Source organism: Chinchilla lanigera, unplaced genomic scaffold (assembly GCF_000276665.1).
Source record: "Chinchilla lanigera isolate Chin_1 unplaced genomic scaffold, ChiLan1.0 scaffold00073, whole genome shotgun sequence".
Classification (NCBI taxonomy): Eukaryota; Metazoa; Chordata; class Mammalia; order Rodentia; family Chinchillidae; genus Chinchilla; species Chinchilla lanigera.
In genome coordinates, this window is record NW_004955474.1 from 919,493 (window position 1) to 946,360 (window position 26,868).

At 43.8% G+C, this 26,868-nt stretch overlaps 1 protein-coding gene across 1 annotated transcript in view; it reads right to left on the reverse strand.

Annotated features, from left to right (window-relative positions):
• The window catches only part of Btc (betacellulin), a 50,580-nt gene extending 23,920 nt beyond the window's left edge, over positions 1-26,660 (reverse strand). The window contains exons 1-2 of the mRNA XM_005401314.1: positions 26,455-26,660; positions 5,486-5,584 (exon numbers count right to left, since the gene is read on the reverse strand). Of these exons, the coding sequence (XP_005401371.1) occupies positions 5,486-5,584; positions 26,455-26,566 (211 nt within the window). The 5' untranslated portion in view covers positions 26,567-26,660. The remainder of the gene's footprint in view (positions 1-5,485; positions 5,585-26,454) is intronic.
• Positions 26,661-26,868: the final 208 nt, after the last annotated feature.

Here is a 26,868-nt window from a genome sequence, read left to right on the forward strand (position 1 = left end):
CTGCCCAAGAAGCTAACTTCAGTCTTCAGCACAGTGGTGTGCTCTCAAGGCCTGGGACCGCTAAGAACAGAGGAATGCACTGAGCTTGCATGAGCACTTGCAGTGCCCCCAAGCCTCTGCCTGGACTGAGTGATGAGGGCCTCCTCTCCTAGAAGCCCAACTATGCAAACTGAGAGTGTTGCTGTTTTCTCTCCTGTGAAGATACAAACCCATTGACTCAAGGAAAATGAAGACACAGCAAAATTATTCCAAAGAGAAGATCAAAACAACCAGCTCTAATGGACAGGAGAAATACATCTGAGTATTCAAAATAACTCATCATAAAAAAGCCCACAAGATCAGTAAAACAATCCACAAATAAAAATTTCTACAAAGAAATAGAAAATATTTCCAAAGACTAAACATAAATCTTGGAACTAAGCTGAAAAATTTCCTAGAGATCACATAGCAACTGTATTAAGCAGAAAAAGAGTCAGTGAACTAGAAGACAGGTCCCTGGAAATTACACAATTGGAGGATCAAAGAAGCCACAGTGAAGAAGAGAGAATAGGACTGAAGGATTCATGGGACACCATCAAGCAGTGCAGTATACACTCTATAAAAGTAAGAGGAAAGAAGATGGAAAAGGAGCCAGAGAATGCATTCAAAGAAACAATGACCAAAAACTTTCCAAATCTAGGGAAATAAACGTATGTCCAGTCCTGGGAGACTAAAAAGATTCCAAATAAGATGAACCTCAGGAATGTACACCAAAACAAGTTGTAATCGAGTTGTCCAAAAACAACCAAAATGAAGAAAAAGTTCTGAGAGCAGCAGGACTTTTCATGTACAAAGAACCTTTGCTAGACTACCATCAAATCTTAATAGAAATTTCTCAGGCCATAAAGGAGTAGGATGATATATTCAAATCATTGAAAAAAGTAATCCATCAAGAAAGAGTACTATAACCAGCAAAACTGGCCATCAACAATGAAAGGGGGGTTGGGGATTTAGCTCAGTGGCAAAGTGCCTGCCTGGCAAGCACAAGGTCATGAGTTTGATTCCTGGTACTGGAAGAAAAAAAAAAAAAAAACAATGAAAGAAAGGTAAAGATTTTCACAGGCAAAATCAGAGTGATTTTTTTTTCATCACCAAACCCATGTTATAAGAAATATTAAATCAAGTTCTTCAAGTTGAAATTAAAGAATGCTAACCAGTCACTCACATCATAAGAAAGCATAAAACTTTCTGGTAAATGAAAATATATAGAGAACTCGTATTACTACACTAATGCTAGGTATATCACTTTTAATTCTACTACAAAAGTTAAAAGACAAAAGTATAAAGGCAATTACAAATATAAAATTCAGGAATAGATAAACATGAAAATAATGTATGTTGTAACATTAATCACAAACTCTGGAGTGGGGAAAGGTACAAGTGTAGAGTTTTCATATGCAATTGAAGTTACCAGCTTTAGTCTATCCTAATTATATATTACATGAGCCCTACAATGATCACAAATAGAATACTTGTATAAAAACACATAAAAGAGAGAAAACATTCAAAGCATTTAAGTACAAGAAAAAAACCACAAAACCCTGAAGAAAATAATAAGAAAGGAGAGGACAAAAGAACTATAAGACACACAGAAAACAACAAAATAGCAATATCACTAATCCTATCAGTAATCAAATCCTTGTCAATAATTACTTTAAATGTAAATGGTTTTAACTTCCCAATGCTAAAATATAGAGTGCATGAATGGATACAAATAACAAGATTCAGCTATATGTCTTGCATAAGAGAGTTGCTTTAGATATAAGAATATATATAGACTCAAAGTGAAGGATGAACAAGATTCCATGCAGATGGCAAACAAGAGATCAGGGTCAGCCATGTGCGTATGAGATAAAATAAGCCTTGATTCAGTATCTGTCACTAGAGACCAATGACAAAGATAGACTTATAAAAAAAGATAAAGTTTGCAACTCACCAAGATGATATAACAGTTATGAATATATATGCACTCAACATCAAAACACCTAAATATACAAAACAAGTATGGCTGGAATTGAAATGAGAAATAGTGCTCACCAACTACCAACCACACATCAGTCATCAACATACTTACACATACACAAGTCCAGTGGACAGGGCACTCATGTGACAAGTTGTGCAAAAAAAAAAAAAGAAAAAACCCACTACATACAGATAGGCAACAACTGACAATACTTGACTTTGGTGGAGAATCCATTGGTTGAGGCCCAGAAACACTGCACAGGGAGGTGAGGTTGTACCTGGTGTCTCCCATAACACTGCAGGTAAGGACCTGGGAAACAAGCTGCCCATGGACCAGTGAGACTCACCAGTATAAAGCACTGTGGGACATCTTGTTTTAACAGGGATGAGAAAAGACCTAGGCTATTCTGGCCAGTTCTTCCTATGATGAAAGCAAGCACATTCTACAGTTCTCATTGGAAGAGATCAGTGAGAAAGGGGAGCAATTTGGGTTGGTCCAAGCCATGCAGAAAGCTGTCCTGCTGACAGTAACACTCCAGTATAAGAAACCTTGACGTTCCGTGTCTAGTAATGGGGAGAACAACCAGACAGAACACCAGTGAGGTAAATGTGGACCCCAACAGCAACACAGACCAAACAGACCTAGAGAACACATGGAGAACTCATGATCTGATAGCAGCAGAATCCACATATTCTCAAGTGCACACACAGCATTCCTCAGAATAGACCATCCGCCAGGACACCAAAAAGTGTTAATGGATTTTTGAAGCCTGAGGTCATACCAAACATCTTTTCTGATCACATGAAATGAAACCAAAAATCAGTAACAGCAGAAAGAAAGCTGGAATAGTCCCAAATATGTGGAAATCAAGTACTCTAATTCCTGAACAACTGTTATGGTTTATACCTAAAATATCCCTGAAAAGTGTCATGTTCAGAAGTGGGACATTGAGAAGGTGAGTGCATTGTGGAGGTGCTATATTCATCAGTGGATTAATCCATTCATGAGATCATAGGTAAACATGTGTTTAGGAGCTGGGGCATGCTCTGAAGAGTGAGGATGTATTCATATTCATTCTCTCTTTCTCTCTCTCTGTCTCTCTCCCTCTCTGTCTCTCTGTCTCTGTCTCTGTCTCTCTCTCTCTTTCTCTCTCTCCTTCCTGGCTGCCATAGATTGAACAGCTTTCCTCTACCATGTCTTTTCACCAGGCAGCCATCTAACCATGGACTAACCTCTCTGAAACTGTGAGACACACTAACCCTTTCCTCCTTCAGGCTGTCGGTATTTTGTATTTAGTCCCAGCCACAGGAAGGTGATGAAGTTCAGCAACCAATTGCCCACACATAAAATGAAAAGGGAAATTAGAAAATGTCTTGAAGCAATTACATGTCATATAAAAACTCATGAGGTGTACCAAAAAGAGTACTAAGAGGAGTGTTTATAGTGACGAACACCTACTTTGAAAAGAAAAGGACTCAAATAAATAGCTAAATTTGTACAATATTTCTCCACAAAAGACTTACAAAGGCCAACATAGATATGAAAAGATGCTCAATACCATGAATCATCAGAGAAATGAAAACCAAACCACAGTTAGAGATCACTTCCTTCCTACCTGTTAGGACTGTGGGGAGAGGAGTGGGGTGGGAGGGAAAGGGAGAGATGGGGAGAGAGAGAGAGAGATACTAGGGAAACCAGAGCAGTTGTAAACTGATGATGCAGTGTTAAATAGTACAGCTGCTATGGAAAACAGCATGGAAATTTCCTAACAAAATTTAAAACACAACTGCCATACTCCTATGACCCATAAATCCCACTGCTGGGTATTAATGAAAAAGTGAAATCAGAAATGCAGAGAGATATTTATACTACTCTTGTTCATTGCAGCATTATTCATAAGAGTCAAAGGTGGATGTAACCCTAAGTGTCCACTGATAAATGAATGGATAAAGAAAATCCAGATGCACATACAATGAAATCATATTCATCCACTTAAAACCACAAAACCCTCCAATATATGATGACTTGAGTGAGTAAGTTGAGGATATTAAGTGAAATAAACCAGCCGCACATATCAAATGATTCCACTCACACAGGTTTGTCAAATAGCACAATTCACAGAAGCAAATAGTAGAATTCTGGTTGCGGGGAGCTCAGAGAAGAAAGAAATGAGACTTGCTATTCAACTATGCAAATAGATGAATTCCAAAGATCTGCTGCATAGCATCATACCTACAACAAAGCTTCAAATTTGTTTAGAAAGGGAGATTTAATGCTAAATTATTAATATTACAGTAAAATTAGGCAACATATTTAAAAGGATGATGGGGAAGATTTTTTAATATTGTCTACCATCAGATCACAGAATGATTTCTGAAAAATGCCCTCATTGGATACTTGAAACCAGTCCACAGAAATCACACACAGGTGGCCGTGTCCTCCTCCCACAGTGACAGTCCAGGCCGGCACAGATGACCTAAGATGCCGGTGGATTCCCCAGCCCGCACACCCTGCCTCCCACCCAGAGCTTTGAGGATGAGCAGGAAGAGGCTGGAGCTGATGACTCACCCCAGGAGACTCGCCCAGCGTGTTCCTGGCTCGGTGACAGCACCCCCGGCTGGCAAGGAAGGAACGTGTCACACCGAGTCACCATCCTCCCAGCTCAGAGAGGGTTCTGGGGAACACAGGAGGTTTCTCCACTCAACCTGACTCTTTGAACTGGTCTGTGCTTTCTTCTAAAATCAGAAACAGCCCTTGTAGAAGACCGGATCTCACAACACACACAGAACACACAGCACTGCGGGCCAGGCCCAGCAAGCTATGGTCTCCGGGCAGACCTGGCCTGCAGCCTGCTTACATTACCTTGCAACACAGCCACACCTGCTCGTGTGCATAGATGGACGACTGCTTCACAGTCAGTGGCAAGACTGAGGCCTGCGACAAAGCCTGAAACACCATCCGACTCCAGCAGATTAGGAACTCTGAGAACATTAATGCGAGCATCTCCAAGGCAAAATACATTTAAAAAAAAAATCCCTTGCCTTCTTCCCTTTATTAAAGTACAGAACTGAAAGAGAGATTGAAGAATCTAAATTTGAACAGAATTCATCAACTTTCTAAGACCACAGCTGAGGGTACCCCAGCTAGAATCTGAGGCACACATCTTCTGTAACACCCAGCATTGTGACTAAGAACCAGAGACTGCCTTGAAATCTCAGATTTGCTATTTGCCAGCTGGAAGACCTTGGGCAAGTTACTTAAACTTTCTAAGCTTTGCCTGGAAGTAAAATTGTTTTAGAAAGCTGTCTCACTCACAGGACTGCTACGGTCACTGAATGAATCAATGAATCTAAAGCACTTAGCAAAGTACTTAGTATGTTAGTGTGTGTGCAGAGAATGGCCGAGTACCATTAATACCATCACTAAAAGATTCAAACTCAAGAAGATCAACTTTCCAGACTGAACTCGAAGCATAAGCATTACCTGTGCAGTTTTCCACAGGATCTCCACAGAGAAGGTCGAGAGTCGCAGGGCTTCTGGTTGAATTCCCATCTGCCAGCACACAGTGAAGGAGCATTAGACCTTCAAGTTCAAAGAAGAGCCAAAAACAAACATGAGAACTTGAACTTGTGCTTAGTGTGAAATACCCTCTCAAAGTCGCTACCCATGTGTAAAAATAGCATACCTGTCACTTCCATTTCCCAGTCAGTCTCCCAAGGCACTTCTCAGGCCCTCAGAGCAGTGCTGAAAACAGAGTTTTCAAGCCAACACCACTTGCATCTGACTCTGCATCCTAAGGCAGGAGACCCAGCCGCAGCATGTAATAATAGGGTCGCATCCCACAAGCAGAGAGAGGGGTGGAGGGAACCTAGCCTGTTTCCAAAGATAATGAATGATGAGCTCACAGCTCAACGCAGCTCCTCTGTCCCACACAGACCCAGGCTTCTTGGGTGCTAACTATGGAATGTCCTTCCTTCTGGGGAGGTATGAATACATATTCAACCCATGGGAAGCTTTAAAGTGAGGTTCCCCCAGCTAAGAGTCTGACTCAAGAGATATGGATAGTCCTTCTGACTTCCAAGGGAGGAAGAATCCTGTGTGTGGTTAAAATGCTCAGAACACAACAAACCAAACCCACACAAACCCAGTGGGCAAAGTCATCTGTGAGATCATCGAGGAAATTTGACACTCACTGGGCATCAGACGATAATAAAGAACTGTTATAAACATTTTGCAGTATAATCATGCTATTGTAATTTACATTGGAAAACAGAGTCCAAGTCACTTAGAGACATATGTTTAAACAGTTACTAAGAAAATAACATATCTGAGATTTGCTTTAAAATAATCCAACAAGGGAATGGGGATTCTAGGTCATGAGGCACAGGCGTGCGAGAGCCAGGTTGCCTGTTGGTGACGGATGAAGCTGAACGTTGATGTGTGGAGGTTTGTGACACTGCCTGCTCTGGTTAGGAAATACTGCAGACGTCTACCATGACAGTAGGGGAGGGGAGGAAAAGAAGGATGAGAGGAAGGGAAGAAAAGAAAGACGGCTTAGAACCAGCTCACGCTGAGCACAAGACCTATTTTTGTCAGAGTTAAATATGTTGAGTGTGGGTTCAATATGCAGGGCTCAGTAAAATCACTGTTATGAAGTGGCGAGAAGAACATAACCTTTCAGTGGCTGTGTTAGAAAATATACACCTGGGCCAGGGTCTCTTAACAATACTAGTTCTCTGATTCACCAAGTACCCATGGGCACCCAGGAGCACCCGGGTAAAACCCTCAGATCCTCCACGCCCACCAAGGCCATTATCAACCCACAGTCAGCCCCGACCTACAGTGAGAGTTCTGCAAACGCAAAGAACAGTGGCCACCAATCCGAGAGTTTTCAAGAAGGGTCTTTGTAAATATGCTATTCCATCTGTCAAACTGGACGAGATTCTTAGGAAGAAATGGTACCAAGTACTGGAAATAGAGGTGAACCAAAACTCCAAGCCACTGGAGACAGTAATCCTGTGTTGTTTTTCTGAAGGACAAGTTAGCACTACACAGAACATAAAAACAAAAACAGCTCAAAAAATGGACACATGCTTAAATCCAGTAACTACATTGCCAGCAAGTTTCCCTAAGGAAGTAAATCAGGATCTGTAAGAAGATTTGGCTACAGAATCTCCTTGTGTGGCAGAAGTTATAAAAAACTGAAAATTACCTGAACATCTAATGATAGGGATTTGATTAAATGCATATGATTTTTCTAGGTGCAATGCAATGCTAGTCAGAAGAAGGTAGGGTTCCAAAAATGCCATTCAGCTGAAAAACTTATGCCCAGACATTAAAGGGACAGTTCTACACATGTCTAACTAAGAAAATAGACTGTTCGATAGTAATTTACTATGATCTGTCTGTAAGTGTATTTGTATATGTGTGTGAAGTATAAAAAATTGCTCAGTGAGTAAATAGTTTCACACATTGGTTAGGAGACATTTCCCTAAATTTTTTCTCTTTTGTACTTTATAATTTTTCTAACATTTTGTATATTTTGTATGTTGCAATAAGAGAAAAATGAGTAATTCATATACATTTTTTTGTAATCACAACTTGGCCACCAAATTTATTGATTATTTCAACCTTTATTCTAACACTTATCTCTCCCTTCATACTTAGAACAAATGAAAGTAAGCAATCATTTTGGGTTTCTCAAGCATAGAAATTTTATATTACTCATATTTGTAATCCTGGTACCTAACATAGAACATAATGGACAAAAATCAAACCAATCAAAGAAGAAAACAGTCTTTAAATTCAACCATCCCACTAGCAATTTCTAGTGGAAAATAAAAGAGCATATTTGACTCATTTCTAAAATCACATACAGAAGCATTCTTCATAAAGCAAAACAAGAGGCTTCAGGGGGCTGGGGATTTAGCTCAGCGGCAAAAGCGCCTGCCTGGCAAGCGCAAGGTCGTGAGTTCAGTTCCCGGTACCGGAGAAAAACCAAAAAAAAAAAAAAAACAAGAGGCTTCAATTCTAGAAATAAAAGCTTGCTGTAACAGTGAGAAAGAAAGGGGGAAAAGGAGAGAGGTACAGAAGGAAAGAAAGGAAGGAAAGGAAGGAGGGAGGAATGGAAGAGGGAAGGCAGGAAAGCTGGAAGGGAGAAAGGGAGGAAGGGAGGAAAGAGGGAAGGAGGGAGGGAAGGAAGAAAAGAAGGAAGGAAGAAAGGAAGGAAGGGTGGAAGGAAGGAAGGAAAGAAGGAAGGAAGGAAGAAAGGAAGGAAGGAAGGAAGGAACCCCTAAGTCTCAAAGGCTCAACATCCAGAGATTGGGAATGGCAAGATCTCAAGGTTATCATAGAACTTAAGATTTATAAGCAAAGGCCCATGGTTAGCACACAAGGAACAGCATTAGTCTAGCTGCACTCGTACCTCTTGTCACTTACAAGACTAACCCATTATTTTCCCCTTCCCCTAACAAAGGGAGCCCTATTCCATGGAACCCGGCCCAGCCTCCTGCTGCTAAGCTCACTCCACGCACTAATGTTCACCGGCAAAACAAAGCCACTGTCCCCAGAGGCGGGGCAGAGGCCCAGGAGAGGCGACCTCCATCAAGTCAGCACCCAGGCAAACAGGGTACTGGGCACCCCACGCTGCACCTCCCCAACAGTCTCCACCTCCTAAACCCACAACCATGGCCAGACCTACCTTGGAGAATTCTTTTCTTGGCCTGAACAGTTTTTAAAAAATGGAATCCAGGCAGATCACATGAAACCTGAATATTTGCTTCTGTGCAGCCTGGCACCAAAGTCTTTTCTCTTGACAACTGGCTGGAGGAAGAAGCAGGCGACTCCTCCGAGTGCCAGGGACACTGATGTGTGCGCCACTCCTGTTCCTCAACTGCCAGATGCAGGCATTTGAGTTTGTGGTCTGTGAGAGAAACTCAGAATCCAGAGAAATACTCTCAAAGCCATCTGCCAGAAGCTAAAGGCTACTGCAGGGCTCCTCCATCCAGAGCTCAGCCACCTGTACTAAGCCGTGGTCAGCACTTGTGCAAGAGCCCATGGGTTTAGAGATAAGGGCAGAATCCCTGACCTCAAGAACCTCAAGGGAGACAGACATACAGATCTCTACGGCCCGGCAGGGATAACACAGAGGGGTAGAAATCATCTCCTCCCAGTGGCAAAGACTTCTCTGGGGTGTTGACGAATTTTGAATGAGGAATAAATGATTTTTTAAAGAGTCCATTAATAACTTTCAGAAAACAAATACTGTGCAAGCAAGATAATCATGGGGTATTATTTGTTTCAGCAGTGGATGATATTTATCCTGTTCTAAGAATGTCAATATTGATAACTGAATAAAAATTGTCCTAAGTAGGGCCGGTAATCACCCCACATGTATCATCCAGGAAGACCAGAAGTGATTAACCAGGTCTGTGCTGGATTTGAAATGTTTTGGGCATTAGCCCTATGGCTAACTACACTGGAGCTCTGAGAGAAGAGGAACTCGGCAGGTAAGACCGCAAGGCAACAAGGCAACAAGTAGTGCTACAAGCAAGTTGTTCAACAGCGCACAGGTGGATGCCAGAAAGCCAAACGCCGTTGCCTCTGGGGAAGCAGAAAGACAGAAAGGCGCAGGGTGAAGATCTGCTATTTCTTGGTACCAGACTTGAGGTACTTCTGGTAAGTTTAAAATGTAGGGATATTTGCTACTTTCACATAAATTTCTACAGATAAACAAAGTAGTGAATCAGAGCATTCTGAACAAAGGGCCATCTCATAAGAAACAAAAGGACCAACGAATAGAAAGCCCAGCACGAAGCAGCACAAGGTGCCCCGCTCGCGCTTGTGTGGGGGTGGGGCTGTGCTGGAGGGGGAGGCTGAGAAGGTAACAGGAAGTGGCGAGGGGCCTGGGCATATCTGACGTTCCACATACCTCACCCCATTGTTCACAGGGGCCCAAGCCCTGGTTTAAAATGAATAGGGAAACACCGTGTAGGTTTTTCCACCTTCACACTGTTGACATTTTCAGCTGGCTGCCCATCTGTCCTGTGACTCTGTGGCTCACAAGCCTTTACCTAGCAGATGAGAATAGCATCCACCTCTTCCTCCTCCACAAACCCCACTCCTGAGCTGTCAGTCAAAATCACCCAGGCAGTGCCAGATGTCCTTGAGTGTGTGTGTGTGTGTGTGTGTGTGTGTGTAGTGGGGTGACCCCACCTAGGAGCTACTATAGCTCTCTCTGTCTTACAGATTTTTGATCTAAAATATAGCTTTCACATTGATTATATCTCTTTAATCTGAATCAGTAGTGCATCTTTCAAAGACTCAAATTGTGATTTGAACAAAAAAATTTAGGAGAAGTACCATTATCTCATGGAAAAGTCACCAGACTTAATCATCAGTTCATTATATGACTTTGAGCTAATTAGCAAACTATCTTGACCTTTTTCCTGGAGAAAACCTAGAATCATAGGTTCCCTGCCCATTCTATAATCTAGTTCATAAAAGTCAATGAAATAATATGAGAATTTTTATTGAAATAAATATTATTTAAATTATTATTTTTACCAAGGTAAGCAGGAACTGTACCCTAGGGAAAACACTGTACTTATCAATGGAAAACACAAGATCCCCATTCAAAAGTGTCACAAGTTGTATTAAATTTCAGAACTATTAACAACTCTAAAAGTTTTAAAATGTCCTACCCACCAACTCTCAACTACCTGGAAATTATCCCCTGGAGGATTCATCAAGCCCACACCTAAGATTTCTCAGAGATGCCCGTCCTTTCCAAAGGGTGCATTTCAAGGCGTCCGCCCACCCATTCTTTCCATCACAGTCATTCATTCATTCAAAAAGTACCTTATGCACCTATTTCTAAAGCTCTATCAGTGCTCTTCATGTTGACCTGGGTTTGCCTTCCTGTTAGTTTGCTCCGCCCTTTGGGCACACCTAAATAAGTGTCATCTCTCTTTTCCATAACAGTCTCAGGTATTTGAAGACAGTCATTTAGTTTCCCTAAAAGCATTTCTCCGCCGCAGGTTAAATATCCTCACTCCTTCAGCCCTATTTTACTGGACCTCAAGTCCTCTGTGAAGTCTTGTGCTCCCTACCTAGAAATGAGGTAAAGGTAAAGGGCCACTCCCCAAGGCCTGGCAAAGACAGCACCCTCAGCCCCATGCTCCTGGTAATGTGGCCCTGCAGTAGATTGGCCTTTTCCAGCTGTCATGTTAATGCTGTGGTTTTATTCCTCTACCATGAAAAGAAGCTCTCACTTTCTTGTATTGCGAGAAGCAACATATTGATGGATTTAGGGTTTTTCTTTGTTGCTTTCTGTTTAACTTCATCTTTGGCATTAAAGCAGATAATTTTTACACTTTTAGGCATGGCCATGTCTGACTTTACCTGTCACTCTAATATTTCCCCGATATTACCTGTCATTCTAATTTTGCCTCTTGATTCTTTCCCTCAGCTTATGCATGTCATGAGTACCTCTCTACTCTGCAGAACTTGAGGATTTCTGTGATGCATGAAAGCAATAAAAACAGAATGAAATGAGTGGTGTCATCAGCTACACTTGTTGAGTCTCTATAAGACTCCATTGAAAACATCAATTCCACTCATAAAATTAGTGAAAAAGAGGAAAGAAAACCCCGTCTACTCAGTGAGTCAAAGTCAAGTTAAAAATTGCAGAATGTGTTAAAAGTATGATCCATCAGCCAGCACATGGTGAAGTCAGCAGGAACAATACCGGCTTTCAATGGCCGATCCCAAAGCTGCTGCGGTGCTTTGGTAAGCAGCCTGCAGCTGGATCAACTATTTAAAGAAATCCTATGTGCCCAACTTGAATAGCCACGGACCTTGTACTTGCCTCATCTCTGCACTGAATTTTCCATTTTTAAAGCCAAGTACATTTGCAATTTTTAAAGTAAGTATAACATTATCACCACATGCCCATTTGTCTCTATGTTGATGATTTAGGGCATCTTAAGACACATTGCAAATTTCTGTTTGTATATACTATATACAATGATTTCTTGCCATAGCATATTAATTCTGGGATTTGCACCACACTCCAATCCTTTTAGAAAATGTAGCTGCAAATGAAAGGAGAATTTACCAATCTGTAAAAAAAAAAAAAAAAAAAAAACACACACACAAAGATTGGAAGAAGATTTCATTGTCAAATCCCTGGAATTGCATTTCCGTTAAAGGAAAGCAATATAAAGGGATGGGAAAAGAATAGCTTTGGATAAAATGGAGCTGGGTTTGAATTGTGGGTCTACATTATAATTCCCAGACTTGTGATTATGAGTGTTACTCAACCATCAGGCTTTAAGGGTTTCCTTTGGTAAACTGAGGTCCATAATACCTAACTTGCATGGCTGTGGAAAAGATTCAGCTATGTGTTTAAAGAAAAGGGGGGAAATTATGACTCTTTAACCTCGGTAATGCTATACCCAGAGTAGGCACTCCAAAAATAGTTACTATAAGAGAGAAGGAGGAGGAGGAGGATGTGCAGGAGGAGGAGGAGAAGGAGAAGGAGAAGAAGAAGGAGAAGGAGAAGGAGAAGGAGAAGGAGAAGGAGAAGGAGAAGGAGAAGGAGAAGGAGAAGGAGGAGGAGGAAGAGAAGGAGGAGAAAGAGAAAGAGAAAGAGAAACAGAAAGAGAAAGAGAAAGAGAAGAGAAAGAGAAGAGAAAGAGAAAGAGGAGAAGAAGAAGGAGGAGGAGGAAGAGAAAGAAGAAGAATTACTCTGGTAAGAAGCTAGATGCTTGCTCTCATACGAATATTGACAAATTTCTACATTTAAGGTATAATTTGACTTCTGTATAAAATGTATTTGTAATATAAATTATGAAAGATCAATGCATGAGCATGTACACAAGTAGTATCTTCCTACAGTGTGAATATGTGTGTGCACTTAATTGGTCCCTTCACATGCCATTTCTTCCTGACAGTGTTGAGGAGATGTGAAGCTACAATGCCTCACCTCATTAATAGGAATGTGGCATCTGCTGTATGTGTCTCTGTTCTCTCAATGCAGTTTTACCAGCAACTCCATGTACCATTCAAGTCCCTCACTGATTCAATTGGTTGGCAAATGATTCACTGATAGCAACATAGTTGTTAATGTTAGATCAGAGACAGCACACTGTTGAATAACCACATGGATTATACATCAAATCCTTCAATTCTGAAAAGACAGTTAGGTTTTCAAAGTTTAAATCAAGCCGGGCATGATGGTGCATGCCTGTAATCCCAGCACACGGGAGGCTGAGGCAGGAGGATCACTGCAAGTTTGAGACCAGCCTGGGCTACAAAGTGAGCTCAAGGCCAGCCTGAACTGCATAGTGACACTGCCTCAAGAAGACAAAAATAAAAAAAGGTTAAATCAGGATTAGTAGCAAAAACTGTAAGCCTCTAGGGAATTTCCCATTGCATCATCATTTTCCAGAAGGAAAATGGAACCTTGAGCATGGTTACTGTACATAGAGTATTTCCACATCAAAAAAGAGGCTCCGTCCACCGTGCAGTTGGGGACAAACTAAGGGTGGAGATGCCGTTTGTCACTGGGCGCTCAGGAGCTCAGCTGAAGCCTGGGAAGGGGTGGCACCACCATCAGGGGGTGGCCGCTTGTCTGTCAGCGCCTTTCTACATGTTTTGCTGTTGTCCTCTGCCCTCTGTAGACCATTATGCTGCTTTAATATTGTCCTAAGTATAATTCTTTCTCGAATTTTTACTTTTTATGAGTCCAGGTTTGCAGGACATACTGATCCCTCGCATGGGAGGCTGGCGAGTATACACGGCACATCTTTAATTTCCTCCCATCCTCTCCCCTCCTTCTCAGCCCCTCCGTCTCTTGGCCCCTCCCCTTCGGCCAAAGATCCTTGTCTCCCATTCTTTGTCTTTTATTTTACCCACTTTCCCTAAGGCAGATTCTTCTGCAGTCTACAGTGTGTTATCTGTGTCTAGGAAGCAGAGCCTGAGAGAGCAATGACAGGATTATGGTTTTCCTCAGAAGACCGATGAGGAGGAAAAGAAGCAGAGAAAGGGGCCGAGAAATAGCGTACCTGCGCCTGCTGCACACACGGGACACAGAAATGTGCTCAGATGGGTCTCGCCAGTGCCCACCAGGATGGGGTCTTGAGGACGACTGCAGCAGGGGGAAGGAAGGAGGGGTGGCCCTTTCCCCACCGACTTCCGACTGGACAGGACTCCGCCCACGAGGTGCTCATCTCTCAGCTCTGGTCTCTGCTGGACACGAGGCCGGAACCCGTGCCCTGGGCAGTGGCCTTTCCTCCTTGCCCAGAGTGGGGCCAGTTGGTGTGGCAGGGAGCAGAGCAGGAGGCACAGCAGGCCAGCAAGGCCTGAGGAGGCACACAATGTCCCACCTCAGTGCGGAATGCGGGCATCTAGACATTTCATGGGGGGCGGTGGACTGGACACGGGCATTGTCTACTTCTCCCAAGTCACACACCCAGAGAACTTTCTATTCATCATCAGGAGACAGGTCCTGGATTTTCCAGGCCCTCCAGGAACATGCAGACAAAAGCAGGGAAAAGCTCAATCTTCACAAGCAGTTGTGCTCATGTGAAATGAGCAAAGTTCAGTGCAGACCCCTCCTTCCCCCATATGAAACTCTGCTCCAAGTGCAAGACGCAATATCTTAGTGTTTAATAAAGGTTAAGAGTGATACATAGCATTCTTCTTAAGTCATAAATTTACTCTACCATCTAAGGTCTGAAAGCTCAGAGAAGGAAGTAATTTCACAATCTATCACAACTAAGTCATATATCCCAAACTGTCAATGCCGTAAGAATGTCTTTCTAGTAAATCAAGCTCACTCGTGTCTTTTTTTATTTTTTGTTGTACTATTACCACTATTAAATTTGTGACAAGAATGACTGAACTGAATGGGAACCACATAATAACCGGGAGCTACTTCCTTAGAAATCATCAGTTGCCAAAACTTAACTTTTTGATGACCATTCCTTCATAAGACCCTACCAAGCAGTCAGATGCTGTAACACTTTAAACGAAAAGCTCTGGGCTCACTGAACGTTCATTATAGTTTGAAGAGAGGAGGAGAAGGAAGCAAGGAAAGTGAGCAATTTGTTTTCAAGGAGGATTATCCCAGTGCAAAGTAGAAGGAATTATGGAGTTGAGCTCTGGATCTAGGGATAACACAGCCTCTGACCCGTGAGGAAACAGTCATCAAACTTTAATAATGATGCAGTAAAGAAGACTGGTTTTAGAGTGGGAAATTAATCAACCTAAAAAAGATCCAGAATTTAGGATCTTCAGATGAATTAGTGTAAGCCAACCTGATTTAGAATGAATCCATTATTACCTTTATCAATAAAGCTATCTACAGAAAGTAAAATGAAAGAGAGAGAGAAAGAGAAAGAGAAGGGGGGATTAGGTAGTATATTTTAAGTGCTAGGTATATAGAAAATAAATTCTTCTGCAATTCCAAAGACAGGCAGTGTGCATTAAACTGGGGAAATCATGAGGAAAATTCGAGCAAGAAATGAACCAGGAGCTTGGTCTGTGTGAGAGGCCATGAGCAGAGCTGTCCAGATGGAGTAGAGATCGGGCAGAAAAGCACTAAGAAGGAAGGACCCTCTTGCTGTGTGATGTGACTGTGAAATAATTCGACCGATGTTCTTGTGTCACTTATGAGAATAAGGCTCAGCAGGAGCAGCCACACCACCCATTTCCAGCTGCGGCTGGGCAATGCCTGCTCACATCCTGAAAGACAGATTCCTAATAAAATGTCTGACTCGCCTAGGAATCCGCTGCCTGAGTACTTAAGGCTGGTGACTGCTGAGGCGTAGCAATCAGGGAAGAGAAAGGCACAGTGCTTCTGCGAGGATTCTGCAAAGGCCAATGGGAACTGAAGCTTATTACTCAGCGAGTGGGCTCATTTTACAACTGCAGCAAACTTACAATCGCATTTCTTCTCCTCCCCTACAGGGCAATGGTCATTTACCTACAAGTGAATAGAGATTTTTCTCACAAAAGTTTCCACCACGGATGACAGTGCTAAAACTGTGTCTCATGATGTAACAGTATTTGAAATTTTGTCAAAATAATGTAGATTACAGTTGTACTTTTCCCCCCTTTACTGTGAGATCCAGTTACTAACCGCTCTCCAAATCAACAAACAAACACAAAGTATGCAGAGCATTTTTTGGCAAAAAATGAACCCGGCACACAGAATTGGTCCAAGGTGAGGAGTATGAGAAGAAAGTCTCTGAATCTAGTCTTTTAGGGGGAAAACTCCAGTACTTTTCTCTTTCAAAACTGTTTGCTTTTGGCTTTCTGGGTCTCCAAGCACCCTGGCTCTTCTGGTCTCCCTAGAGCCATCTGTTGAGTGCTTTGGGTTGAAACTCCATCTTCCAGCTTGTGAAACATCTGCAAAGTGCAGCACTATCATTCTGCATTGGTAGAAACATCACGGGCCATGGAAGGCATTTGATCCATCTGCTGCCTTGCCCAGGAACGCTGCTGAGAGACTCCTGTAAGTGCTACTTTGTGCTGGGCACGGGAAGTACCCTACACCCCAAGGCAGCTGCCTCCACGCTTTTCAAAGCTCCACATGTGAGAAAAGTTCCTCTCAAATCCAGGTGAGAGCTGCTTCCCTGGAGTTCTGGTTCATCCACCTGAGACACTCTCTCTGAGCCTTGCAGAGGAAGCCATTACTGAAACAACTTTTCCATGCGAAGTTCGCTCTCATACACCAACTCTCCTCCTTCCCAACCTCCACCTTGACTCCCTTCCTCTTAGCACCTCAGTTTTCTGACTCCTTCAGGCATTGAGCATCTCCACTCCCTGCAAGGGCACCCCAACTTCTTCCCAGCTCTCTCTTCTGACCCTTAGCCTCCTCCACATCCAGCCTTGAGTCTGCTCAGCTCCCCAGGCCCCGTCCATCCCTCAGGGCTCCCTGATTTGCGCTTACCTTGTTCTGAACTCTGCTCTTTTTCTGACTCCTGCACCAAAAATACAGATGTTGCCCATACTTTACTGTAGGCACCTCCCCCCCACAATTTATTGTGGTAAATACATATAAAATTTCTATCTTAATGATTTTAAGTAAGCAGGCTCAGTGACATTACAAACATTTATGTTGTCCTGCAGCCACCAGCACTGGCCACCTCCAGAATTCTTTTTAACTTGTGAAATTGAAGCTATATTCCCATCCAGTATGTGACTGTCCATCCCCCATGCTCATCCTGCAACACCCACTCAGCTTTCTTTCTGCCTCTGTCCTCTTGCTCTGTCTGTGTCCTTTCTCATCTCAGTCCCTTTTTTAATAATGTCATCCAGTCTCACAAGACACCCATGACTTGCTATTTGAACCACTGCTTACTGAGGATTTGTATGTGCCAGTCAGGGCACTGGACCCTAAAATCACAATTCCTTGAATGACTCATTTAGATTTCTAGTCTTTGTTTCTAAATGGGTAGTTTTCCAAGCTGGCTAGTGATTGGAATATCTTGTCAAGTCCCCTTTCCTAGATAAACTTTTTTGTATTGGAATTTTTGTGTTTACAGAATAGCTGTAAAGGGCAGAGCCTTCCCAATGTACCCTTTACCCATTCAAATATTATAACTTGCATTTCTGTGACGCAGTTATCAAAAACAAGAAAGCAATTTTAGTACACTGCTGTTGTCTAAACTCAGTGCTCTGTTCTGATTCTATCATATTTTCCATTAATCTTCACTGACAGTGGGCTACTAGTGAGGTATTTTGTAGATTATCCTTCAATTTTTGGCTTGTCTGATGTTTTTATCATATTTGGATTAGGATTAGAGACTTTTTAAATTAATACTACATTGTTGGAATGTTCTCATCACATCATATTACGGGATATATGACATCTGCATGACATTGTGCTGATGTTAACTTTGATCTCTTAATTAAGCAGTGTTTATCAAATTTCTTCACTATAAAGTCTCTGTACTCCTTTCAATACTCTCTCATGTGTATGTCAGAGGGGAAATATGAAAATTTAACCTAAGATCTATCTGCTTAGAAAGTTTGTAAGTATACAATACAGTCTGGTCAAGTACAGGTACTGTGCTGTTCAATGGATCTACAGGACTTCTTGATTTCAGGTCACTGAATATTTGTGCCCTTCGAATGTGATCTCCTCATTTCCTTTGACATCAGTCCCTGGACACCATCATTCTTACTCCCTGCTTCTGTGAGTTTGACTGTTTCAGATTCCTCTTGTGAGTACAGAATTCCCACGTCTGGGTGTATACCTAGAGAATGTGCTAGCAGGCTCTTGAAGAGGTACCTGCACATCCATGATTATTACAGCATTGTTCACAAGAGCCAAGATCTGGAAACAACCTAAGCACTCACCAATATGCAGATGGATAAAGAAAATGTGGTATATGCATGCGAAGGAATATTATCCAGCCTAAAAAAGAAAGAAATACTGCCCCTGGTAACATATTCTATTCTTCAAAAGCAATTTTTAGTCTATCTTACACGCAAAGGAAATGATAAATTAATATCCACCTCCTAGAGGAAGGGAGGTCCACATAAAACAATCACAATCACTCTACGAGGAAAATTTGCTTCTCCTCCTAGAAAGTCTTTTTACAATTTAGATTCCCAGGTCCTACCAAACTGGACTCTAGTAGGTCTGGGGAGAGGCACGATAACCTGTCCATTTTTACATTGCCTGGAAGAACATGTGGGTCCACTGCTATAATTTAAAGTCAACTCCCACATTCCCAAAGCTCATTGGGCCTATAAGGATCCCAGATGGAGTTCTGATCCCACAACAAAATGGGTTCTCTTTCAAACATGGCGCCATTAAATCATTCTCTCTCTCAGACCAGCAGTCTTTGACAGGTAGGTGTTATCTTTTCACTCTTCCTTCCCCTTCTTTACCTACACATCATTCATTATATTTGATAAATTCTGGCTTTGAAATATTTATTAAACTTCTCCTTTCTCTTGGCCTAGCACTGCCAGGCATTATAGATGGGGAATTAGGAGTGTGGGAGAAGGTGAAGGGTTCTTGGTTTCTGCTTTTAGAAGCAAGGAGAGAGAGAGGGAGAGAGCTCCTCATAGTTTACAAGCCCTGGGTGATACACTGTGAACAGCAAAGGTGTAGGAGGACTTCCTCAACTACCCTCATCCAGATTTATTCTTTCAACAATGTTGATTTAACACTTATCCTGGAAAGGCACTATTCTAGGGACTGAACTATAACTGGAAACAAAATAGACAAATCCCTGTGCAGCAGAGCTGGTGCTAGTGGAGCTACTCAGAGGCCCTCGACACCACGGGCACCGGCTGGGATGATGGTCCCTTTTTGTTGCTCCCTGCAGTGGTGAATGGCAATTTCCTTCCACAAATCCTAGCACTCCATTTGGCCTAATGCACAAGGTGATTCTATTCCTCCTTCTTAGGTCACACTCATGGAATAATTTAAAAGTTTTCCATATATTCACAGAGTTATGTGTACATTCACAGATGTATGCCTAGGCAGCACAAGCAAAGGGGCAGGAGACAGTGATGACGAACCTCTTTGCTTTTTAAATAAGTCAGAAGAACTGAATGCTGGTGTTGGTTTTTCCACTGTAATGCCACATGATATCCCTGAAAAATCAATGAGCAGAATCGTAATTTTAGGGTCCAGTACCCTGACTGGCACATACAAATCCTCAGTTGAGAACAGTAACTTTATACTGAACATTTACCTGTGAATTACTCTATGAAAATTTTTTCCTGAGTTATCTCACTTATCTTCAAAATGATCCCCTGTCCCTAGACAGCAGTTACTGATATTATTATCATTGTTGTTATTATCCTATAGATAGGGGTTTAGAAAGGTTCAGTAACGTTCTCAACTAAACGTTACAAAGCAATTTTTGTGGAGCGACTTAATGTTTATGCATAGCTGTCCACACTTAAGAATCTGAGGAAGCTGCCTCCCTTTCAACATTCCACTCGCCGCTCAGGGCTCGGGTCTGACTTCTGTGTCTAATCTCCGCATCAATATCAGGCAAGCACTGGAAAACCTCTGGGGCATGAAATTAGGATCAAAATTGGTAGGAATCTATGGAAGCATGTTTTTAACACGTACGTATTTGACTTTTGCAGTTTTACTTTCCACATTCCTCCTTTCCAAGCAAAAGAAGTCAAATTAAAACTCATTTGAGAATTTTCATCTGCTGTCTACTTCTTAGCTAGTAGGAGAAAGCATTCAAGAAATGCCGGCAAGAGAAGGATTTTGAATCAATGAGCAGACTCCAATTGCATTCAGAAAGTACCCAGAATCACAATAGCTAAAAGATGACTTCATCTTTGCTTTCCTATTATTTATTACGGTGACTCATTCTGTCTGGAAGTTACTGTGCTCCAGGCACATCACCTGTGACTTGTACATTCAAGAAGTGTATGTAGGGGGGCTGGAGATTTAGCTCAGTGGCACAGCACCTGCCTGGCAAGCACGAGGTCGTGAGTTCGATTCCCGGTACTGGAAAAACAAAAACAAAAACAAAACGAAACAAAAAAAAGAAGAAATTTGGGGTGGGGATTTAGCTCAGCGGCACAGCACCTGCCTGGCAAGCGCAAGGTCATGAGTTTGATCCTAGTATCGGAAAAAACAACAACAAAAAATAAATAAATAAATAAATAAAAATAAATAAAAAATAAAAAAGAGTATGCACAAAATAATCATGGTTTTTATTACTGTGCCTTAGGAAACTGAGACTGCAACTTGCCCAGGGCTTCAGAATAGAGAGTTGTGGCGCAAGGAGTCACATATTGCCCACCTCAGGACAAGCTCCTTTCACCCACCATGTCTGTCATAGGTACATAGGGCCATCAGGAAGAATACAAAGCAGTGTCACCCCTCCCACCCCCCAGAAGAGCACCTCCTAGGTGTCACAGTATGGTGAACATACAGGGAAGGTATAGGAGTCACCCTCCCCTGGCTCAAGCTTATTAGGGTCCAAGATGCCTGGAGTGAGGCCATCACAGACCAAGGTCAATCACTCGTTCTGTTCTCATGAGCACCAAGTGGACACTCTGATGGCCTGGACTGCCCATTAGTAGACTGGGCTTCCGGGGTGGGATAAAGAGTCAGGAGTCTGGGTACCCACAGCACAGTGATTCCAGAGATGGCACAGATGCATGCCTAGGCAGCACAAGCAAAGGGGCAGGAGACAGTGAGGACGAACCTCTTTGTTTTTTAAATAAGTCGGAAGAAGTGAATGCTGGTGTTGGTTTCTCCACTGCAATGGCACATGACATCCCTGTCTTTAACATCCTACCTTTGCCTGTCTACTGCATTCATCAGGGAATGTTATCTACTGCGGACCAGGCCCTCATCTCACACTTAGAGCTCAGACTTGCAATGCCAGAAACTTGGACGTGTGACATAATCCCTTTGTACCCACATCCACTCCTACAGGTGGGGTAATAATGACATCTAGCTCCTGTGTTCTGCGGGTAATGCTGTGTGGATGAAATGAGTTAGTTAGCTCTTGGACCCCAGCCTGGCTGCCTCACTACTGCTTTGCTATTATGTTGATTGTGAAGAGCAAATGTACCAGGCATGAAAACGGTTTTTCAGTTCTAAAGGTCTCCCAGAAGCAGCAGTTACTATGTTCAATTCCACAGTGAAGGTCAAGCAGATGTGTAAGTCTATAGCAACATTCTGGATCTGTCTCCATAATTTTGTAAACAGAGAACTGCTACATTTGTAACCCATTCTGTTATACCAATCAGCACTATAAGAAGGCTAAATATGAATATTGTTATTCTTTCCATCCCCGCTTGGGAATTAATCTACAAATCATGAAAATAACACACTACATATCCTCAGGAGAAAAGGGTAAAGAAAGAAAGAAAGTATTTCACTGTTCCTTGACCTTGCTGAGAATCAAAGTAGCCTGTTGCCTAACTGATATAAATTAAGATTAAATATCTCTCCAGCCTTCTAAAACAAACTCTTTATTTCTTTAAATTCTTACAATGAGAGATTCCTTTGAGCTACTAATATTCTTTTTTAAAGACACAAATAAGCCTGGGAAAGCTGGCATATGCTCACATTTAATCAGACTGTTTTCCTCCTGAATTGGACTTGGTGCATTTCTGACCAAGGAATTTTAGGAACTATTTTACAGGAATATTAACTGGGATCATCACTTAAGACCCATTAGTAATAAATGAAGCACAAAGTCAGAACGGGGTGGTGTTGACAGCACAACTCTGAGAGTCATGCGGACCAGAGAGAGTTTGAATCCCAGGAATATGGTATGTTGCAGAGTGCCACTTAAACTCTCGAAGTGTTAGTTTCTGCATGCATAGAGTTGGGCTGTTAATAACAAAAATCTGCCTCCTGGAGATGTGCTGAGAGTTTAAAAAAATCCAGCCTTCCTCTACCCAGCCTCCTGTGCAGGAATTAATTCTTAGTGTCCTGATTGAAATAAGTATCAAATGATTTAACGTCTTTCTTATGCACCTAGGATAGTCCTGGCTATGTACCCTCTTTGGGGCAACTGAGGAAAAGTTCACTCAAAATGGAGCTTTCATTTAGAACTCCTGTGGAACTCAGGTTGCAAAAGCCAGCAAGGGTCAGCAGCACGGCTGGTGGCAGACACTAAACAGGTGACCCTTACTGCTGTCCACAGGACAAGCTCAGCTGTAAGAGCAGGTGAAAGAACCAGGAAGTCAACTCAACTAAACCACTGTGTCACTTCAGCCACTCCACTACATGGTTGAGCATTAAATTCTTCATCTGAATAAGGAAATGTGCTCATTTCAAAAGGAGGCTTAGGGGGCTGGGGATTTAGCTCAGCAGCACTGCGCCTGCTTGGCAAGCGCAAGGTCATGAGTTCGATTCCTGGTACCAGAAAAACAAACAAAGAAACAAAAACAATCAAAAGGAGGCTTAGGATGACTTCATTTGAAACATTTTGCACCTGTTGAGTAGGTGGCTTAGGAATACATTTAATTCATACGAATGAATGGTGGTATTAAACAGTTGCCAACTTGGACAGTACCTAACCTGCAAACTTTAGAGTGGAAATAAAAATATATACTCCACAAAACACCTGCCTTTTGTCCCCCCCCCCCATCTAAGGAATAAATACCCTGAGTTGAAAGGTGTCTTCTGTCACACAAATATATTCAAGGGGTTGTCAATTACGCAGTGCCATGATTCCTAAAGATACTTCATTAGAGTGGTGATGGAGGACAGAGGGTATTAGATGCTCAGATATGACTTCGCCCTCCTCCAAAGCCCTCACAGATGAACTAAAACCCATGCTATGAGGGTACAATAATGATATCAAATGCATTTTTTGCTAGCTAACCTGATGTTTACTTACATAATTTACTATGAAATAGTCACCTTTAGTTCTGTCCTCTAAGTACCTTGTAAAATTCAAGTGCTTTGTGGCTAGCATGGGAACATGACCCCAATCATTGTTTACATAGGATATTTTTGTGGTAGGAGTTCAAATTGTCCAGCTTTCACACTAGGCTTTGGGAGACAACCACTGAGAAATCAGAAAGTCCTATCCTTGGAGTTAGGGAGACAGTTTCCGTGGCTAGCTTTTAAAAACGGTATAAGCAACCAGGCTCAGAATGAAGTCATGCGGGGTGTTCCCTGCTATCCCTGGGACCAAAGCAAGGGTTTGGTTCCTTCATCATTTAAAGAATCATAAACAGACATGAATGAAGACTCTATCTCATTATCCACAAGTCTCAAACTCGGCAATCATTCTAATCATTCAATAACAAAGCAGAAAAATAGAATTCTCTTGTCTCTTCTTTGACAGTCTTCTCTCAATTTCTGGAATTAAATTCCTATCGATACATAGATCTGTTAACAGAAAAATACAGTTGAGAAAATCCAATTTTTGGAAAAAAAATGGTATTAAGTGGCTCAAAATGTCTACTAACATTATGAAAATGCCTTTAAGTCATTTGAGTAAAATCAAATCAAATCAATGCGTGTAAAGGGTAACAATGACATATATATATGCATGGGGGGTGGCCTACCAGGGTCATCTCCCTCCCTGCTCCTCCCTTTGCTCTCTGTGTCCTGGCTGGCAGGGGTTGAGACATTCCCTCCCTCCCTGTTCTGCCAGGTTTCCTGTTTCTGCCTTGGGAACAGAGCAGGACTGGGAGAGTGAGCCAAAACCAACCTCCTCTCCTCTAAGTGGTAGGTGTTGGGTGTTTTGTCCCAGCAGCAATGAAGTGACTAAGACACTGTGGTATATCATCTCTACTCCCATTCTTCCCTTATCTGTTGGAATTAAAATTTTCCTGTGTAGATCCATTTACTACACCTCAGGTGTGTCTATTAAGGAGTGTCCACATTTATCATCCGCAGAATCCATTCCTAATTTGTCACATACTAGAAAAGAACATGACAGTACAAGTGTCATCCAATAGGGAAAACCCCTTCATTTTATGAAGGAGGAAGACAATGGCCAGAGAGTTGTGACTCCAGGTACTTCAGGGGTGCAGACTGGTAGCTGGCACACCAGCCTCTAGTGCACTGTTTACTGTCACACACATACACACACACGCACACATCCACACACAACACACTGCTCACATTGTTTTCAGAAGCACATAAACAAATGTGGTTTAAATTGAGGCTAAGAAAAAGTAAATAATTGCAGGTGGGGCTTCTAAGTAAAATACAGATGACTGTGAAAGGAACACTTCAGGGGAGCGCTGATGATGCCAACAACTTACATTCCTTGATACTCAGAGAGTAGAGCTAAAGGGGGATCCTGATCCTGAATCCAGTTTCCTGAAGCTATCCTCCCACACAGAAGCTGGGTATCTAAGGTTACAACAGTGCTGGATTGAAGTGTCAGTGGGTTTTTGTTTGCATCTCTAACTTTTCACAAGTTTGGAGAAAAAGTAGAGCACTGTGCGATTGTAAAGGTGGAAAGAAGAGAACGCCATCTACCTTGGGTAATCTCACACAGGGCACCCGCAGCCACACCCACCTCCTCTAAATGGCTATTTGTATCCTGTCACTCAGTGATTCAGACCCTGAGGAGATATGCACTTAACTGCATAGTCATCTGCGTCCAAGTATTTTAACCTGACGTTTTTGGTTCTTGGCAGTCTGCTAACACCTTAGAACTTCTACTTTCTGCCAGGGTGATTGGGGCCTCTCGGGCAGCACGTTCTCCACGCCATCCCCAACCCTACACTAAGCGCACTTCCCCAGAGCAAGGCTGTGCACTCCTTTCTTCTCCGCTCCTCATCCCCCCCACCCTCCCTGCAGCTAGACCAGATGGAGGAGGAGAATGCACAGCCTCTGAGCTGCCTCCAGGCCCAAATTCAGGGCATGGCTCTTCCTCAGCTGCCGCGTCCCCCGAGAGGGATGACACTCCGCCCACCCTGTCAGAGCCGGGCATTCAGCCCCTCCCTCAAGATCTTGGCCCCAAATCCAATCCACCTGCAGTCAAGGCAGGACCCTCTCAGCCCCCGCTGCCACTCTAAGAACACAGCCAAGGGAAAACCCACTCAGGTGCCATTATTTTTGCCTCCTTGGAAGACAGGTCTGTCCCTTCTCACATATGGTGTCCCCTTCCCAGATGGAAGGTAGGAGTGAGTCAAGGTGCCCATTAGGCCGGGAGACCTGCTCCTAACGCCACAGTGCCTACTGCTGCCGCGCTCCAGCAAGGCCCGGGAAACCTCGCTGCTGTCTCTTCACTCCCTGCACTCCGTGTAGTCACGGAAGCAGAGGGCACCGCTGAGGCAGAGCAATCTTCCACCTGGGCCTGCTTGCCCCCTTGCACCTGCAAGGGAATGACCTCCCTGCAGCCATCCTAGGTCCCACAGGGGCCTGGGAGCTGGGGCGAGCGCCTGCTGCCTGCTTCTGCTACCAACCCCTGCTCCTCACCCCGGGGTCACACCCAGGGGTCCTTAACCGAACCGCCAGGGTTAACCTCCCAGTGAAGGGAGTGCTTCCTCCTCGGTGCCTGTCTCCTTCAAACAGGAGGAAACAGGTTCCAAGTGTGCACGTGCGTCACCCACAGGTCCTCCGTAAGCTTGTCATCGCCCGGCCCTGCTTCCCGGCAGCTCCCGAGCACTCTCAGAGCCCAGTCTTCCTTCCTGGACGCCCATGTCCAGGAGAAATGAGGCGGCTTCCTCCCTGCAGCCATGCCAGCCTCTCCGAGGGTGGCCCCTGCCCCCGTGCCTAAGCCCCTAGGACCTGCTCAGGGCCAATAGCTCTCCCCTCCGCTTGGCAGGACTGACCCCTTCGGGCCCCCAGGTCCCCCCTGCACCCCAGGCCTCTGCCAGGCACACGGTCGCCCCACCTCCGGTCCTGAGGTCACCCTGGTCCCCGCGGGGCTGAAAGCACCCGAGACAGGTGTATGCCCCCTCCGGGCCCTGCCTGCTCTCCCGTCCCGGCCCCGTCCCCGCCCCGTCCCCGCCGCGCTCACCCAGGCCCAGGAGCAGCAGCAGCGGCGGCGGCGGCGGCGCGGTCTCGGCTCCGCGGCGCAGGGCAGGGCGGGCGGTCACCGTCCCCGTCCCCGCCCTGGTCTCTGTCCCCATTCCCGTCCCGCTTCCCGTCCCCGTCCCGCTCCCGCTCCCGCTGCCGGCCGCTGGGCAGACCGGAGCTGGCAGGAGACCGCGCGGCGGAGCTCCAGGGCGAGGGCGCCCCCTATTTATGTCCCGCCCGCCGCGCCGCACCCCACACCCGCTCGGGTGGCACCTGCGTCCCCGCCCGAGACGCCAGGGGTGGGACCCAGGACCCAGCCGAGAGCACAGAAGGGAAGGGGCGACGCCGGACCCGGGAACCAGACGCGACCAGGCCGGGACACACCTGAGTCTGCGGCCCCCGTGCCATCCCGGGG